The 17387-nt window shown below is 36.8% G+C and overlaps 1 protein-coding gene across 1 annotated transcript; it reads left to right on the top strand.

Annotated features, from left to right (window-relative positions):
- Positions 1 to 13372: 13372 nt before the first annotated feature.
- On the top strand, positions 13373 to 14308 carry LOC130044685 (olfactory receptor 4P4-like). Its single transcript, XM_056137318.1, has one exon. The coding sequence runs from the start codon at positions 13373 to 13375 to the stop codon at positions 14306 to 14308; it is 936 nt and encodes a 311-aa protein (XP_055993293.1).
- Positions 14309 to 17387: the final 3079 nt, after the last annotated feature.

Here is a 17387-nt window from a genome sequence, read left to right on the forward strand (position 1 = left end):
TCCAGTAAAATAGTGAAGCTATTGGTAAAGAAAATGGCACTTGAAAAATAATACTATTTTTAAGTTTAACAGTCGGTGCTTATTTAGCAGTCTATGAAGAAGGGTTTTGCCACTAAATTTATTCTTGTCTCTAAGTTATTCATTTCAGTCGTGTCATGTTGGAGCAATTTTGTCACCCCATGGATGTTTGTTCATAATTGATGCTTTATCCATAACCATCAATATTGTAATCAATTACCCAATCTTTAGTCAGTGAATCATAAATTGTACATTCAAACAGTTTCATAGTTTTTTGCTGAGAAGTAAAATAACCTATAAGGCAAATTTAAACACGTTATTAAGAAAAAATTTCATCTTTGTGTTTTTGGGGGGCCACACACTGATGTGCTCAGGATTTATTCCTAACTATGAGCTCAGAGATCATTCCTGGTAGGTTGGAGATAACCTATAGTGTTCCTGGGATCAAATCAAGGTCAGACATTTGCAAGGCAAATGTCCTACCTGCTGTAATATTTCTTCATCCCTAATAAAACCACATAGTGATGTAAAAGTGATATTAGTTACATAAAGCATGATTACAATTACAGATAAAAATATTAGTTTTTAAAATGAGACAGCAGCGATAGTGGATGGCAGGAATGGCAGTGAGGTGAGTGTTGTAAGTGGCACAAAGCAGATACAATACAGTGTATCTTTCTGTATTTAGAAAAATTTTGGATATTGTCTTTATAGATATCAATGTCCATGTGTTGAATAGCATCAACTGTGGATCTTTGAATATACAGTATAATTTTGGTAGATATATTAATATAGATGAATTTGATTCAAACAAATGGAATAGTCTATAGGATAATTTTCATCCAGTATTGGAAGTGTTTTAGATTCCAAACAATTTCATTGTGATTTAACACTGCTCTAAAAATAAAGTTTCTTAAATGAAAATAAAATTGTGACACAATGCACAAAGCTCACTCAGGTTGGAGAAAGTACAATGTACAATGGGAAAGACCCTTGCCTCAAATATGGCCCACCTTGGTTAATTCCCAGCATCTTATGTAGTTCTCCAAGCACCAGCAGGAGTGATTCATGAGCACAGAACCAGGAATGACCCCTGAGCATTACTAGGTGTGGGCCAAAAATAAAGCAAAAACATTTTTTAAATAAAGCATGCTCTTTTGTAACTACAATGAAGAAGAAGCATCTCAGACATTATAGATGAGTAGAATATACTTTTGGAAATAGTGTTTCATGCATGCTTAATAGGATTTAAATTAGAATATCTATTGCACAGGAAGTAACATAATGAACAAAGATAGGCAGTGTGCTATTAGGCAATTTAATAATTCAAATACCTAAAATATCTTCGTGAATAAAATTAAAAACTACAATCAAGTTGGAGTCACGCAAAAAAGGAAAAAGAGAAAGAAGAATGTTAATACTTATTTAAATTAAGAACTTAATTAGTGCTTAGTTAAAGAAAAATAGCACTGCACTGTCCTCCCATTGTTCATCGATTTGCTCGAGGGGGCACCAGTAATGTCTCACAAAAAATTGTGAGGCTATTACTGTTTTTTGGCATATGAAATACATCACAGGTATCTTTCCAGGTTTTGCCGTGTGGGTGAAATACCTTTGGTAGGTTGCTGGGCTCTCTGAGAGGGCTGGAGAAATAGAACACCGGCTGGCGGGATACAAGGTATATGCCCTTCCTGCTGTGCTATCGCTCCAGCCCAAAGAAAAATACATTTAAAAAATAAGTTTAGTGCTCATTTAAAAAATCAAAATCAAAAAAGTTTAATCCTTAGAAGGAAATAAGAAAAGGTTTTTCATTGACTTTTGTTTGTGTGATTTCTGAGCCTGGCAAGCTACCATGACATATTTGATATGCCAAAAACAGTAACAACAAGTAGCAAGGAATTTTTAGAGGAGCCTAAAGGAAATCTAAGAGCTATAACTGGCCATGGGTGACATTATTCTATTCAAGTTCATGTTCCAAATATGCATGTAAAATCAGATTCCTTCCTTTAATGCTGTATGTGAGTACTAATTAAGATATCTGCTTTAGAAACTTGCATGAGATTTTAGAAAACTCTTCAATACCTGATACACAGCTACTATTAGGATATCCTTTGTATTTTAGAACAACCTAAATTTGTTCTTAAGAATTGTTTAGAATTTCTGTACTGGCGATCTGGAGATATTGTTTTATACAATCAGCATTGGTGCACAAAGTCCACCATGTCTACACTATCCATGTCCACCAAGTGTCTGGGTCCCTCGACCTTTATCCCAAGACTGTTTCTCCCACATTCCCCTAGAAAATGCACTGAGAAAAGTTTGGTGTCAATCATTACTTTCAAAAGGTCACTGTCCTTCCATTGTTCATGGATTTGCTCGAGCGAGCCCAGTAACGTCTCCATCATGAGACTTGTTGTTACTGTGTTTGGCATATCGAATACATCATGGGTAGCTTGCCAGGCTCTGCCCTGCAGGCGAGATACTCTTGGTAGCTTGCCGGGCCATCCGAGAGGGGCGGAGGAATCGAACTCGGGTCGCCCATGTTGGCTGCATGGAAGCAAACGCCCTACCGCTGTGCTATTGCTCCAGCCCATATCGAGTACGTCATGGGTAGATTGCTAGGCTCTGCGTGAGGGCGAGATACTCTCGGTAGCTTGCAGGGCTCTCCGAGAGGGGCGGAGGAATTGAACTCGGGTCGGCCATGTTGGCTGTGTGCAAGGCAAATGCCCTACTGCTGTGCTATTGCTCCAGCCCTTCAAAAGATATATACAATAATTAAAACAGCTTTTGTATTATCAAATCCCTTCCTTTCCTTCTTTTCTTCCTTCCTTTCTTCTTCCTTCCTTCCTTCCATCCTTCCTTCCTTGCTCTATTCCTTCCTACTGTCCCTCCCTCTCTTCCTCCCTTCCTCCCTTCCTCTCTTCTTCTCTTCCTCCCTTCCTCCCTTCCTCCTTTCCTTCCATCCTCCCTTCCTCCATCCCTCCCTCTCTTCCTCCCATCCTCCCTCCCTCCCTTCTCCCCTCCCTCGCTTCCTCCATCCCTCCCTCCCTCCATTCCTTCCTTCCTTCCCTCCCTTCTTCCCTACTCCATTCTTCTTTCCTTCCTTCCTTCTTCCCTCCCTTCCTCTCCCTCCTTACCTCCCTCTCTCCCTTCTTTCCTTCCTTCCTTCCTTCCTTCCTTCCTTCCTTCCTTCCTTCCTTCCTTCCTATCTTCCTTTCTTCCTTCTTCCTTTCGTCCCTCCCTCCCTTCCTCCCTTCCTTTTGTTCTTTTGGTTTTTGGACCAGATCAGTGATGCTCAGTGGTTACTTCTAGCAGCATTCAGTAGACAGTATAGGATTCTGGGAATTTAATCTGGGCCAGCTGCATGCAAGGCAAATCCTTTTTCTGCTGTACTGCTCAGAACCCCAGATTATCAAACTTCCTAAATAAATCAATATATGTAAATAAAATATAAGGAACTACATTGTCTATCACTGTAGTGGAAAGAGAGATATAATATTTTAATAACAGAATCATATATAAACAAACACTAATTATTGCAAACCAGAAGTCAATAGAGAGTAATTAAATATTTTGAGGTATTAAGAAGGTTTATATATCAAGGTTTAATTGCCTGGAAAAGGGCAATTAAACCTAGATATAGAGATAGAGGTAGAACAGTGAGGACTTAAAATTGAAGGGAACTACATAAAAACAAACAAACCTCCCAAAACCCTGAAGTTATAGGGAATAGGGGTTGCTTTCCAAAGATGGACAATTGAGTGAAGGTTATGACAAAGCTGGGACTTTGCAGGGAGGATGCTATTGCTTGCATTTATCTGGCGCCACCTGGTGTCAGAAGCCGCTGAGGTATTGGTCAGACTAGACCTGGGGGAGTGGCCCTAAGAGCCAGTACACATTTCAAAAGCCTGGTCTCCTTTTCAAGAAATCTGCTATCAGAGAACTGGTTTCCATTTAGTCTGTGTGCAGCTGGACAACCCAGAGGCCGTGAGTGGGTGTGTCTGGAACTCACGGCCTTCGGTGCACTTCCTTTGCCTTGTGCTTGTCTTCACCTCCACCTCTGAGGCCCAGGTACTTCCTTGGAGCTTCTGTGTTCCTCGAAGAGCCTATTCAGCAGTTTATCTTACCAGTGCTCTTAAAATTTAAGGGGGCTATGTAAAACAAACAAACAGAAAAAAACCCTGAAGTCATAGAGAATAGGGGATTGTTTTCCAAAGATGGACAATTGAGTGATGGCTATCATAGCTATACATTTTCAAATATAAAATATTGAGTCTTAGAATTGCATTGGTGACTTCCGAATTACTGTAATTAATCACTGTCACTGTCTTCCCGTTGTTCATAGATTTGCTCGAACGGGCCCAGTAACATCTCCATCGGAGACTTTGTTGTTACTGTGTTTGGCATATTGAATACATCACGGGTAGCTTGCCAGACTCTGCCTTGCGGGCGAGACACTCGGTAGCTTGCCAGGCTCTTCGAGAGAGGCGGAGGAATAGAACTCGGGTCCGCCATGTTGGCTGCGTGCAAGGCAAACGCCCTACAGCTGTGCTATAATATTTAATAATAAAATTATATCAGATTTCATATTTGAAGGACTTTCATATCTGTGTTTAGCTTAATTTTCTTGTCAAGAAACTAGTTAAATGGTACACCTACACATTGAGGATGAACTATACTTGTACTGCACTAAATTTTTAATGAAGTTTTCCAGATGTGTAGCTTTATGCTTACCTCCTAATTTATTTTTGTTTATTCATTATTATAATTTTATATGTTTAAATATATTGAATCGCCATGAGATGCAAAGTTGCTCATGACTGATTTTAAGCCATACAATGTTTGATTGCACATTTCTTCATCTGTGTCCATTGCCTCCACCAATGTCCTGAGTTTTCCTCCCATCTTCCTTTGCCCCAGGATTGCTTTGATAATTTTGAAGGGCTTCTTTTCCCATATGAATTTCAGAATTGTTTGATTTATTTCTTTGAAAAAAGTCATGGGTATTCTAACAGGCACTGCATTGAAACTGTATAATGGTTTGAGAAGTATTGCCATTTTGATGATGCTAATTCTCTCAATCCAGGAGCAGGGTATGTGTTTTTATTTCCTCTTGTCCTCTATTATTTCTTTAAGTATGGTTTTGGAATTTTCTCTGTTATGTTTTTCACCATTTGGTTAAGCTTATTCGTAGGTACTTGATTTTCTGTACCATAACTAAGAATGGAGTTGCTTTCTTATTTCTCTATTTCCTATTTCATTATTTAAAGCCATGGGAGATTGCATGTTAGTTTTCTAGCCTGCCACTCTACTATACAAATCTATCTTTTCTAGGAGTGTTTTTTGTAGATTCTTAGGGTTTTACAAGTATAGCACTGTAGCACTGTCCTTCCGCTGTTCATTGATTTGCTGGAGTGAACACCAGTAACATCTCCATTGTGAGACTTGTTGTTACTGTTTTTGGCATATTGAATGCACCACAGGGAGCACCATAGGCTATACCGTGTGTGCGGAATACTCTCGATAGCTTACGGGGCTCTCTGAGAGGAAAGAGAAATCAAACCCAGATCAGCCACATGCAAGGCAAATGCCCTACCCTCTGTGCTATCGCTCCAGCCCTTTCCAAGTATAGTATAGTATTATATATTCTGCAAGTAATGAGAGCTTAACTTCTTTCTTTCCTATTTGGATGCCATTAATATCTTTTTCTTGCTTAATTGTTATGGCAAGTACTTCCAGAACTATATTGAATAGAAGTGGTGAAGTGGGCTAACTTGTCTTGTGACTGATCTTAGAGGAAACATTTTTAGATTTTTCCTATTGAGTATAATATTTGCTGGGCTTGTGGTAAATGACCTTGACTATGTTAAGAAAAGTCCCTTCAATTCCCATTTTATTAAATACTAAGTATTAAAAATACATAATACAAAGTACTTTATCCCATCTTCATCATGTGAAAGAAATACTCTCCAAGGATTCTTAGCATAGACTATGGATATCTTGCTGGTCCAATTTATTTTAGAATACAGCCAGGTAAATTCTCCTTATGTATTGTGATTAAATATCATTTTCCTCTCACTAATGCAATGTTATTTTTCCTTTTGTTCAGCTACAGAAGAGCACAGAGAGTGGGTATTTCTCCCATGGGCTTAAGTCTAGACTTACAATTGAGATAGATGAATGTAATCTGGTTCCTGTATATGTCTTGGTGTGTTGTTTAAATGTGAATTTGAGCAGGCAGCAAGAGACAGTTACTGATTCAAAATGTTTTGTACATTTTGGCAAAACTCTGGGAATACTGTTGAGGGCGACATAAAATGAAGCACTTTTCTTTATGTTGAAGCTATCAAAAATTATTCAGTTATTTTGGGTTCTCAAATATTGGAAGCCTGGGAGTAAACAATAAATTTAGAATTATCCTTTGTCTTCTATTGTTTGATAGCTTTTTAAACTTAAATAACTAACCTCTAAAATCTTCTAGTTTTTCCTACAAAATTAGGTACTTGCATTTATATCAAAAATATCATAAGCTAAAACCACCCAGTAACCTCTCCATATATATTGATTTGTATAATTCTTTTTGCTAAGTAGTGTGATTTCAATAAAGCATGAAGCAGTGATTTTCATTCCTGATGTTTTAAGTGCTTAAGAAAACTTACTATGGATTTGTATCCAGTGGAGACAGAGAGTTCATTTCACTGTGCGAATATGAGGCTATAAAAACAACCGTGAAAACACATTGACAGAAGAAACACAAATGGTAATCAAAATAAAAGCTGTGTATTCTTTGATGCTTCCTTTCTGTTACCTTCCATAACAAATCCCTTTACTGCTTGTCAAAGTTTTAAAAGAGTAAGTAAATAAGCATTACTCTCTTTCTTTTTCCTTGTCAACCACTCCCATCAATCTATTCCAGAATCTATTTACCTAGCAACACATTGATTTTACTGATGCTTCTTTTCTACTGGACTTCAGTGTAGTCTTTATTTGGTTCCATTTATCTTGTCACATCTTATTTTTGTGCTGAATATCAATGTTTCCATGCCAGACAGTATTATTTCCCTCCTTAATTTAGAGTTGAAAGAGCATAAAATAGTTTCTTCATCTTTGACACTATGATTAGATGTTATGTGTGTGTGTGTGTGTGTGTGTGTGTGTGTGTGCTAGCTATCTTAGTCTCTAAGGAATCAGTACCTGAAGCGTGATAACGTGAAGGATAAATGTAGGCAAACACTTTACCATGAAAGTGGTTTGCAAATGTCTTTGGGGATATAAATATCAAGAGCTTTCCAAGACCTATTAATGTTTGCATTGTCACTTAAACTTATATTCTGTTCGTTGGGACCAAATTGTATCAGACATACATTAGCATAAAAAGTAATTTCTAAGACCTAAACACGTATGGTAATTTTCTGGATAAATTAAAAGATTCATTTTGGTCTGAGTTAATTTTAAAACACTAAAATGCACTTTCAGTTTTACCTCCTTCCTTGAGATGCAAAAAGGTACATGTTTTGTAGCACTGATAATTTTGTAGATAATTGATATGAGGTTTTAAAGCATGACAGACACACAATATATTGTGAGATGCATTTACAATGTTCTTGGATTACTGTTTTGTAATTCTCTTCTTATTATTTATTATTTATTTATCATTGAAGACAAATTAGAAAGAGTGAGTACCTGACTATGGCGTAGCTCGAGACCCACTTGACTAACTTGGCAGTCACTAAAGATGTGATGGTAAGTGTTTTTTCCAGTGTTTTGAAAATGGTTCCACCAACCACATTATGTCTGATTATATATACTATATTATTACTTTTTAAAATTTCATTGTAAATGGAGTAAGCTTTCTTGTTCCATAGAATTTTATCATTAAAAATGTTTTAGTATGATTGTCTTTTTATTTTACAGTGCATACATAAATAACTCTAGCTGAGAATAGTTAGAATGCTTTTGTGCTTACTCAGAATTTTTTCTCCAATTCATTCTTAACTGCATTTCATTCTGCTATGGCGTGAAATCAAGCATCGGATGCTAAAGCATCTATAGTAACAAAAAATGTATATTTTTTAAATCCCCATTTTATTTCATTTTGATTTAATATTTTTGTCACAGTGCAATACACAGTTACAAGTTAGTTCATGATTTGATTTCAGTCCTATACCGTTCCAACATCCATCACTTCACCAGTGTTAGTTTCCCACCACCAATGTCCCAGTTTCCCTCCCACACCTGCCTCTGTGGCAAGCACTTTTCTTCTCTCTGTCTCTCTCCCACTCTCTTTCCCTCCTTCTCTCCATTTCTCTCTCTCACTTTCTCTCTTTCCTTTTATCTCTCTCATTTTCCCTCCTCTCTCACCTGTTCTCTCACTCCCTTGCACCTCTCCTTTTCGGCATTATGATTTGCAATACAAAAACTGAAAAGTTAGCAAGTATACTGGTCTCTTCTCTATCCTAACTGCCTTTTGCCCCACACCCTTCTTGTAAGGTTCCAATTGTTGACCAATTCTCTTGGTCCCTATTTCTTTGGTCTTGGATGTTAATCTCATACTTTTTTTTAATATCTCACAAATGTGTGCAGTAATTCTGTATCTGCCCCTCTCCTTTGACACATTTCACTCAGCATGATACTCTTCATGACTATCCATTTATAAGCAAATTTCATGTGTTTATTTTTCCTAAGCGGTGTAGTACTCCATTGTGTAGATGTTTCATAGTTTTATTACCCAGTTACCTGCTCTGGGATTGTTTCCAGATTCTGGCTACTGTGAATAGCGCTGCAATGAACACATACAATAGAAACACAAAATAGAAATATAAATAAAATATATAAATATAATATATAAATATAATATATAACATATAATATATAAATACAATATATCATATAATATATAAATATAAATAAATATAAGTGTAGATCTGGCATTTCTATTGTGTGTTTTTGAGTCCCTTTGTATATTCTCTGAAGTGGTATGGACGGATCAAATGGGAGCTCAATTTCTAATTTTTTGAGGAACATCCGTATTGTTTTTCCAAAAGGCTGGACTAACCAACATTCCCACCAACAATGAATAATAATATGTTTCTCTCTATAGTTCATGCCAGCGTTGGTTGTTCTTATTCTTTTGGATGTGTGCCAGTGTCTGAGCACCAACCATTTTAAATAGAATAAGTTGCATCGGAGGAAGCTAAAGTAAGTTATGACATGCTGCTACATGATGAGAAAATAATGTAGGATGAAAGCTCTGGATTAAACATTAAAAAAAAATTCAGGGTTGGAGAAATAAGCATAGAATTTACATTCTGCCTTCTATGTAGCTAACTCAACACTGCATATAATCTCCTGAACACTGCCTGAAATGATTCCTGAACACAGTAAGCACTGAGCACAGGATCACAGAAAGAGAAACAAAAATCATAATGTTTTTAATAAAATATTTCTATGTAGTAAGAATAATGTACATTCTTATGTATTCTTATTACTGGTAATGAAATAATGTAGTTGTTTGACTATGATTTGTGATAAAGGAATTTAGTTCCATAATTAATTCATCACATAAAAAATTTTCACTTGCATATTGTTGAAGTTTAATTCGAGTTGAAAGGTATTTGATACACACGTGCTGCCACTTTCCTTCCTTCCTCCCTCCCTCCTTTTTTCTATCCTTCCTTCCTTCCTTCCTGCCTGCCTTCCTTCCTACATTCTTTCCTTGCACCCTTTCTCTCTTTCTCTGTCTCCTTTCTTCTTTCATCCTTCTTTTATTCCTCCCTCCCTCTGTTCTTTCTCTTTATTTTCTTCCTTTCTTTCTCTCAACTTCTTTCTTTCTCTTCCTTCCTTCCTTCCTTCCTTTCTTCCCTTTCTTTCTTTCTTTCTTTCTTTCTTTCTTTCTTTCTTTCTTTCTTTCTTTCTTTCTTTCTTTTAAAATTTTTATTCTTAGTGAAACACCATGAGGTTGAGTTCTAGACTTACAAATTTTTGTGCTTGGGTTTCAGTTATACAATGATTGAGTACCTATCTCTCCACCGGTGCCCATTCCCCACCTCCAATGCTCCCAGCATCCCCACCCTCCATCCCACCACACCCCTGTGGCAGAGCATTCCCTTTTGTTCTCTCTCTCCTTTTGGGTGCTGCGGTTTGCAAAAGATGCATTGAGTGGCTATCATGTTTAGTGTATATAGTCTATTTTCAGCATGCATCTCTCATCCTGGGAGGGTCCTCCCAACACCCTTTACTTGGTGCTCCCCTCTATTTCTGAGCTTCCTTCTCCCTCAGCATGTGCGGCTGGCCTCCAAGCCATGGAGTGAACCACCTGGTACTTATCTCAGCTATTCTTGGGTGTTAGTCTCCCAATTTGTTAGTGGAAATATATCCCTGCGAGGCAAAAGAGTAGAGTCCAAATGACATCTTCACTTCTATGTTCATTGCTGCACTATTTACAATAGCCAAAATCTGGAAAAACCCGAGTGCCTGAGAACAGATGACTGGTTAAAGAAACTTTGGTACATTTACATGATGGAGTACTATGCAGCTGTTAGAAAAGATGAAGTCATGAAATTTAGATACAAGTGGTACTACATGGAAAGTATCATGCTAAGCGAAATGAGTCAGAGAGGGACAGACATAGAAAGATTGCATTCATCTGGGGAATATAAAGTTTCTTTCTTTCTTTCTTTCTTTCTTTCTTTCTTTCTTTCTTTCATCTGTCTGTCTGTCTGTCTTTCTTTCTTTCTTTCTATTTCTCTTTTCTTTCTTTAATGGCATTATTTAAATCTTTGTTTCTCTTTCTATCTCTTTTTCTTCTTTTCCTTTCTTTTCTTTACTTTCTTTCTCCATTGAAATTAGATATGCAAGTGTTCATGACAATATAACAGGTGAGCCATGCATTCAAAGTGGAGACCATGAAAAAAATTAAAAACCACAAAACTATATATATCATGGAGTCTTGGCCATTAATTCATACTTCTGATTAATGTATAAATTATGTACCATCTTAAATACATTGAGGAAGAAGAAGATGCACAAAGAGTTTAAACTATGTACTTAGGAATCACAGTGGTCATTTAGTATTTCCTAGCATTTAAAAAAAGACTCTCCCTGTGATGTCTATGTTCTAACCACTTTAGTAAGTAGTTCCCCTATTTCTTTATTCTCTTGTCTTACATGGGCTGGAGCAATAGCGCACTGATGAACAACTGGAGGAGAGTGCTACAGTGCTAGGATTTTCCTTACATGCAAGGTTTCCTCAATCTCATGACACTATGTTGCCTTAGGATCTAATTACCATTACTCATATTTCCATTTCTTTTTAGTTCTGTTTTAAATGCACATATCACTGGGAATTTTTGCCATAAAAGCAGAATGGGACTTTAAGTAGTATTGTAGACCAAATTCCAATGACCATCTAGAAGCAAGTATGAATCCTAATTTCATAATATTATGTTTTCTTAAAACAAGGAAAATGATAGCAAATGTAACAAAATCTGAGAAGTTAAAATTTCTCTTTAAGTTTCTACTCTTTATATCTTCACACATGCATAGTGTGATAAAGTATGACCTGAAATATACTTTTTTACTCTAAAGAGGATTCAAGTTTTATTTACTTCTTTTATTCAAGACTCCTCATTCTCATCTTCATTTGTCATGAAGTAAATGGTATCTCAGAAGGAGGGAAGGATAGGAGGGAGAACAGTCTGTGTTTTCAGCTGAGAAATTCTTAGATTCTCTTTATCAAAATAGTTTCCATTTTAAATGAGAGATCATGTTATACAAGTTCTTCCATATTGAGATTGGTTCCAGAGAGTTAATGTAACAGTTTCATCTCATCAATATATTCATTCATTTATTCATTTTTTTTTTGAGCTGGAGCGATAACACATCTAGTAGTACATTTGCCTTGCGTGAGGCCAACCGAGTTCAATTCCTCTGTCCCTCTTGGAGAGCCTGACAAGCTACCGAGAGTATCCCGCCCTCACAGCAGAGCCTAGCAAACTCCCCGTGGCATATTCAATATGACAAACACAGTAACAACAAGTCTCACAATGGAGACGTTACTGGTGCCCACTCTAGTAAATTAATGAACAACAGGAGGACAGTTCTCCAGTGCTATTCATTTGTTTATTTATTGGGTTTGGATAAGCAGTTTTCAGTGCTTTATATCAAGTTGTCGTTAATCAATTTTATTTGATAAAAAATATACCTTTAAAAAATATTATTTGCCACAAACTATACTCAGTGTCAGTCTCAAAAAATAGAATGCAGTCCATTGATGCTTGCCTCTCTCTCTAATTGGGTTCAGTTCTCTTTAATTATTATGTTAAATGCAGAACTACTACCAGAAATCAATTATTTCTTTTCTATAGAAGATCTAATAGTATAATGGAATAGTGTAAAAATCTGTAATAATAATATGTTTTCATCTTATGGACCAAGAAACATCCTTAAATTGGAATAATGGAAATACTAGATTATGAATAATTTTAAGTGTTGTAGCTGCTAAATAGTTCAGTCAAAATTTCTGAAAGATTATAAATAATATCAATAATGAACCTGTGAAACACAGTTAATATTTTGTGAATGATGTTTTTTAAAAAATTTACAATGGAAGTTCTCTTCATAGATGTTACTGTCACATTATACTCAACTAGAGAAAAAGTTGAGCCAGTGTTTTGTGACTGTCTGGGGTGAGCTAATACCTTGTCAGAAGATAAAGTGACTTCTGGAATTTAATTTTTTATTTCTTGTACCTCTGCTTTATACTAATTAAGCAATATATAAATATTAAAATTAAAGGATTCAAATTCTAAATTTATTATTTATTCATGATTATGATAAAATACCACTGATTATTAACTACCATAGAATCCTCTAAGTTTCCTCCCAAGTTTTTGTTCCACTTTTATTTACATTTATTCTTTTGCTTGTGATTAAAATATAAAATTTTGTAAAAATCATGTCATTGCACAAATATTATTGGGAAATTTAATGATATTAAATTTATTGCAAATTGTAAATTTATTATCAATAGCCCTGAAGGCATGAAGTTTAGTACCAGAGAGAATGTATAGTTTATAGATAGATACTTGCCTTCCATGCAACCTATTGGGGTTTAATCCACTGCACCCAGTATGGCTCACTGATCCCCAGCAGAATACACTAATACAATACTTTACAATAGCTATATTAACTCAGGCATGACAAAGAAAAAGAGACTTAAATAAAACTTAATATTATGATATTATTCAACTAATGTATTTTTCTAATATGATTTATTAAAACATATTATAATATGATTTATGTTTTAGTTCTTTCAGGTGTCTAACTCACATTGTATGATATTCTTCGAAGTTAAATGGAAAGCTATAGAAATGTCTCAGAATTCATTCTTCTTGGACTTTCTTACGGCCACAATCTACAAATATTCTGCTTTGTCCTCTTCTTACTCTGCTATATTACCCTGTTGGCAGGAAACTTTCTGATTCTTATCTCCGTCCAGTGCAGCCCTCTTTTTAACCAACCAATGTATTATTTCCTCATCCACTTGTCCTTAATAGACGTATGCTACACCTGCACAGTCACACCTAAATTTATTGGTGACTTATTAGTGGAGAGAAAGACCATTTCCTACAGTAACTGCATCTTACAGGTCTTTACCATGCACTTCTTTGGAGGTATCGAAATCTTCATTCTTACTGTCATGGCTTATGATCGCTACGTTGCCATTTGCAAACCCCTTCACTATATGCTTATCATGAACAGGACAAGGTGCAACCTCCTGGTCCTCACGACCTGGGTTGGTGCTGCTGTTCATGCCTTTCCTCTCTTAATAATAGCAATCAATTTACCCTTCTGTGGTCCAAATGAAATTGATCATTATTTTTGTGATATCTTTCCTTTACTTAAGCTTGCCTGCACTGATACCTACATCAGTGGCATCCTCATCATTGCCTTTGCAGGGATACTCTCCTTAGGAACCTTCGTTGTATTATTTTTGTCTTATGGGATTATATTATTCACTTTAAGAAATCAGTCAGCTGAAGGAAAACGCAAAGCATTATCTACCTGTGGGTCTCATATAACGGTGGTTATCTTATGTTTTGGACCTGTGATCTTTATCTACCTTAGGCCTCCTACTACTTTTCATGAGGACAAAATATTGGCGTTATTTTACACCATTATTACTCCTATGTTCAACCCTCTAATCTATACTCTGAGAAATACTGAAATGAAAAATACACTGAGGAAAGTTTGGTGTCAAACATTGCTTTCGAAAGAATCACCCAATTAGTTTAAAATTGCTTATTAGATCATCAAATTAATAAGGAAAATAATAAATGTGAATCCATTGTCTAAAACCTATAGATTTTACTTATGATTGCTTTATTGAAAAGAAAGATGTAAGTCGGTAACTTTATGATAATTACAAAAGAAATTCTAATTCTTGACTATGAAAAGTGATTGAAAATTAAATTCCTTTTTGTGATGTACAAGAATATTTATAAATTCAAGATAATCTGCAAGGAAAAAATAAATACAGAAGCAAGTTTTGTTCTTCAAGATGTTTTCAATATCCTCATACTATATTTAAGGATAAGTACGAATGATAGTTCTGTCAGAATTTTAATCTTCCAGAAAATATGAGAAAATAGTTATTTTTTTGTTGAAAGATCATCAGAATTAGCCTACAAGACCTTAATAGAATTAGTTGTGTACCTAACTCAATTCTTGATACATAGCACATATTGTTATTCTTCTTGGTGAGTATGTGTGGAGGACCTCATAAAATGTATGTAATTTTTTCTCTAGTGAAACTCTGTGAGTAATAAGATTTCTAGTCATACTCTGATTTATAATTAAAGATTTCAAGAAGTGTGCTTGGCTCTAATTAGAAACAAAATCCCTCCATATTGTTTTGACATGTTAATGAAGCCCCTTTCCATCTGAGGCCACCTCTTGATGAGCAGAGAGAAAGGGGGCGTGGGTTGTTTTCTCTTTGAAAAAAATCATGAGTAAGCCGGAACTGTTTTGTGAGAAAAGACTCTATGCCCAGAAAGTTTCTCCTAGGAAGAGCCTGAGATTACAAAGATTTATAAGAACTCATATTCAAATTTAAAAGAATTAAATTACATATATGTACTGAAATTTCTTTAACCAGTCATCTGTTCTCAGGCACTCGGGCTTTTTCCAGACTATGGCTATTGTAAATAGTGCTGCAATAAACATACAAGTGCAGAAGGCATTTCTACTGTATTTTTTTTTTTTGCATCTCCGGGATATATTCCCAAAAGTGGTGTTACTGGGTCAAATGGGAGCTCAATTTCTAGTTTTTTTGAGGAACGTCCATACATGAAACTTGTATATAAGTGGATCAACATGGAGAGCATCATGCTAAGTGAAATGAGTCAGAGAAAGAGAGAGAGGGACAGGCATAGAATGACTGCAATCACTTGTGGAATATAAAGTAACAGATTTGGAGACTAACACCCAGGGATAATAGAGATAAGGGCCAGGAGGCTCGTTTCAAGGCTTGGAGATGACCTCACATGCTGGGGGGAAAAGGCAGCTGAGATAGAGAAGGGACCACTAAGTGAATGATGCTTAGACGGTTCACATGAGATGGGAGATGCGTGCAAAATGTAGACTGTATATCAAACATGTTGACCACTTACTACTTGAATTGCAAACCATAACACCCAAAAGGAGAGAAAGAGAGAGCAAAAGGGAATGTGCCTTCCACAGAGGCAGGTGGAGGGAATGGGTTGGAGGTAGCAGGAAAGATACCGGGAAAATTGGTGGTTGAAAATGTGCAGTGGTGGAGGGATGGATACTCAATCATTTTATGACTGAAACGTAATCATGAAAGTTTATTAGTCTGTAACTGCACATCATAGTAATTCATTAAAAAATGAAAAATTGAAAAAAATATAATTAAATTTCATGGGGAAAGTCACCAAGATAGTCTCATTGTAGTGTTGAAGTTTTCATTTTGGACTGTAGAGAATCCAGAGTAGCTTATGCAGTGCTTAGGGATCAAACAAGCTTTATGCAGGGTGACCCCATCTTTTTTTAAAAAAAAAATCACCATGAGAACAGTTGCAAAGCTTTCAGGTTTAAGTCTCGGTCATACAATGATCAAACACCCATCCTTTCACCAGTGCACATGTTCTACCACCAAGAACCCCAGTATACCCCCATCCAGCCTCCCACCCACCAGTTTCCACTTTACTCTCTCTTTACTTAGATTACATTCAATTTTTTGACAGAAGACCTACCATTATTATTTGGAATTTCCCCCCGACATTCAGACCTGCCAAGAAAGCATCATAGATAATTTATTTTCTATTGCTGATAATGAAGAGCTTATGATGTCATGCACCCAAAACAGTGGCTGTGCAACTTTGGATTTCTGATATTTTAGTAAGTAAATCCGGAGGGATTTCTACCAGAAGCCCTGGGTTCCAAGATTGGTTTGTGTGCTTCTGGGATCATGACTATTCAGAAGCCGGAGGAGTCATTCATGGACGGCAACTTGGGGTCTCATTGGGGCAGGGAGAAGGGCTGGTTCAGGCCTACATTCCATGAGGCAGAGTCCACTGGGTTCCGTGAGATTGATTTGTGTGCCTCTGGTATCATGGCCATTCAGGAACCAGAGGCGCCATTTGTGGTGGCAACTCAAGGTCTCATCAGGGCAAGGAGATGGGCTGGTTCAGCCCCCATCCCGTGAGGCCCCACATGCAGGTGCGTACCTTTCAGTCCAATGGTCTCTAAAAGATGGTGGTCACCATGTCACCAAGTAGAGAAGGCAGAAGGGACAACGTCCTCTATCACTTGGGATGACATGGGGCCTGAGCTTAATTCACAGTCCAGAAGCTTGAGCCACCGTAAGATACAGTTACAAAGCTTTCATGTTTGATATTCAGCTATACAATGATCAATCACTCACCCCTCCACCAGTGCAAATTTTCCAGTATCCCCATTATCCCCTCCATTTCTATCTCAGTCCTTATTCTGCCTCTATGGGAGACAATTGTTCAGATACTTTCTCTATAGTTTTCTCTATAGTTGTGGATATTCCTACCACAACTCAAGCCTTCATTATAGGGGCAGATGATAGATCATCTATTTTCCATTGCTAACTTTGTATATCAGGAACACGACCACGTCCTTTGGAGAAATAGTCCTGGTCCCCACATACTGGAGCCATGCTTGTAGATGCTCATGGTTGTCAGAATTTCATCTGTAGATGGCGAGGAGACTATACCTACTCTGACTGGGGCAACCACTGATATCAGATAGGCTTGGGATCCAGAAAATTCTCCGGTGTTGTGATGCCTTCCAGGATTCTTCACTGCTGAGTGCTGCAAGAT

Source organism: Sorex fumeus, unplaced genomic scaffold, assembly GCF_029834395.1.
Source record: "Sorex fumeus unplaced genomic scaffold, SorFum_2.1 ptg000007l, whole genome shotgun sequence".
NCBI lineage: Eukaryota > Metazoa > Chordata > Mammalia > Eulipotyphla > Soricidae > Sorex > Sorex fumeus.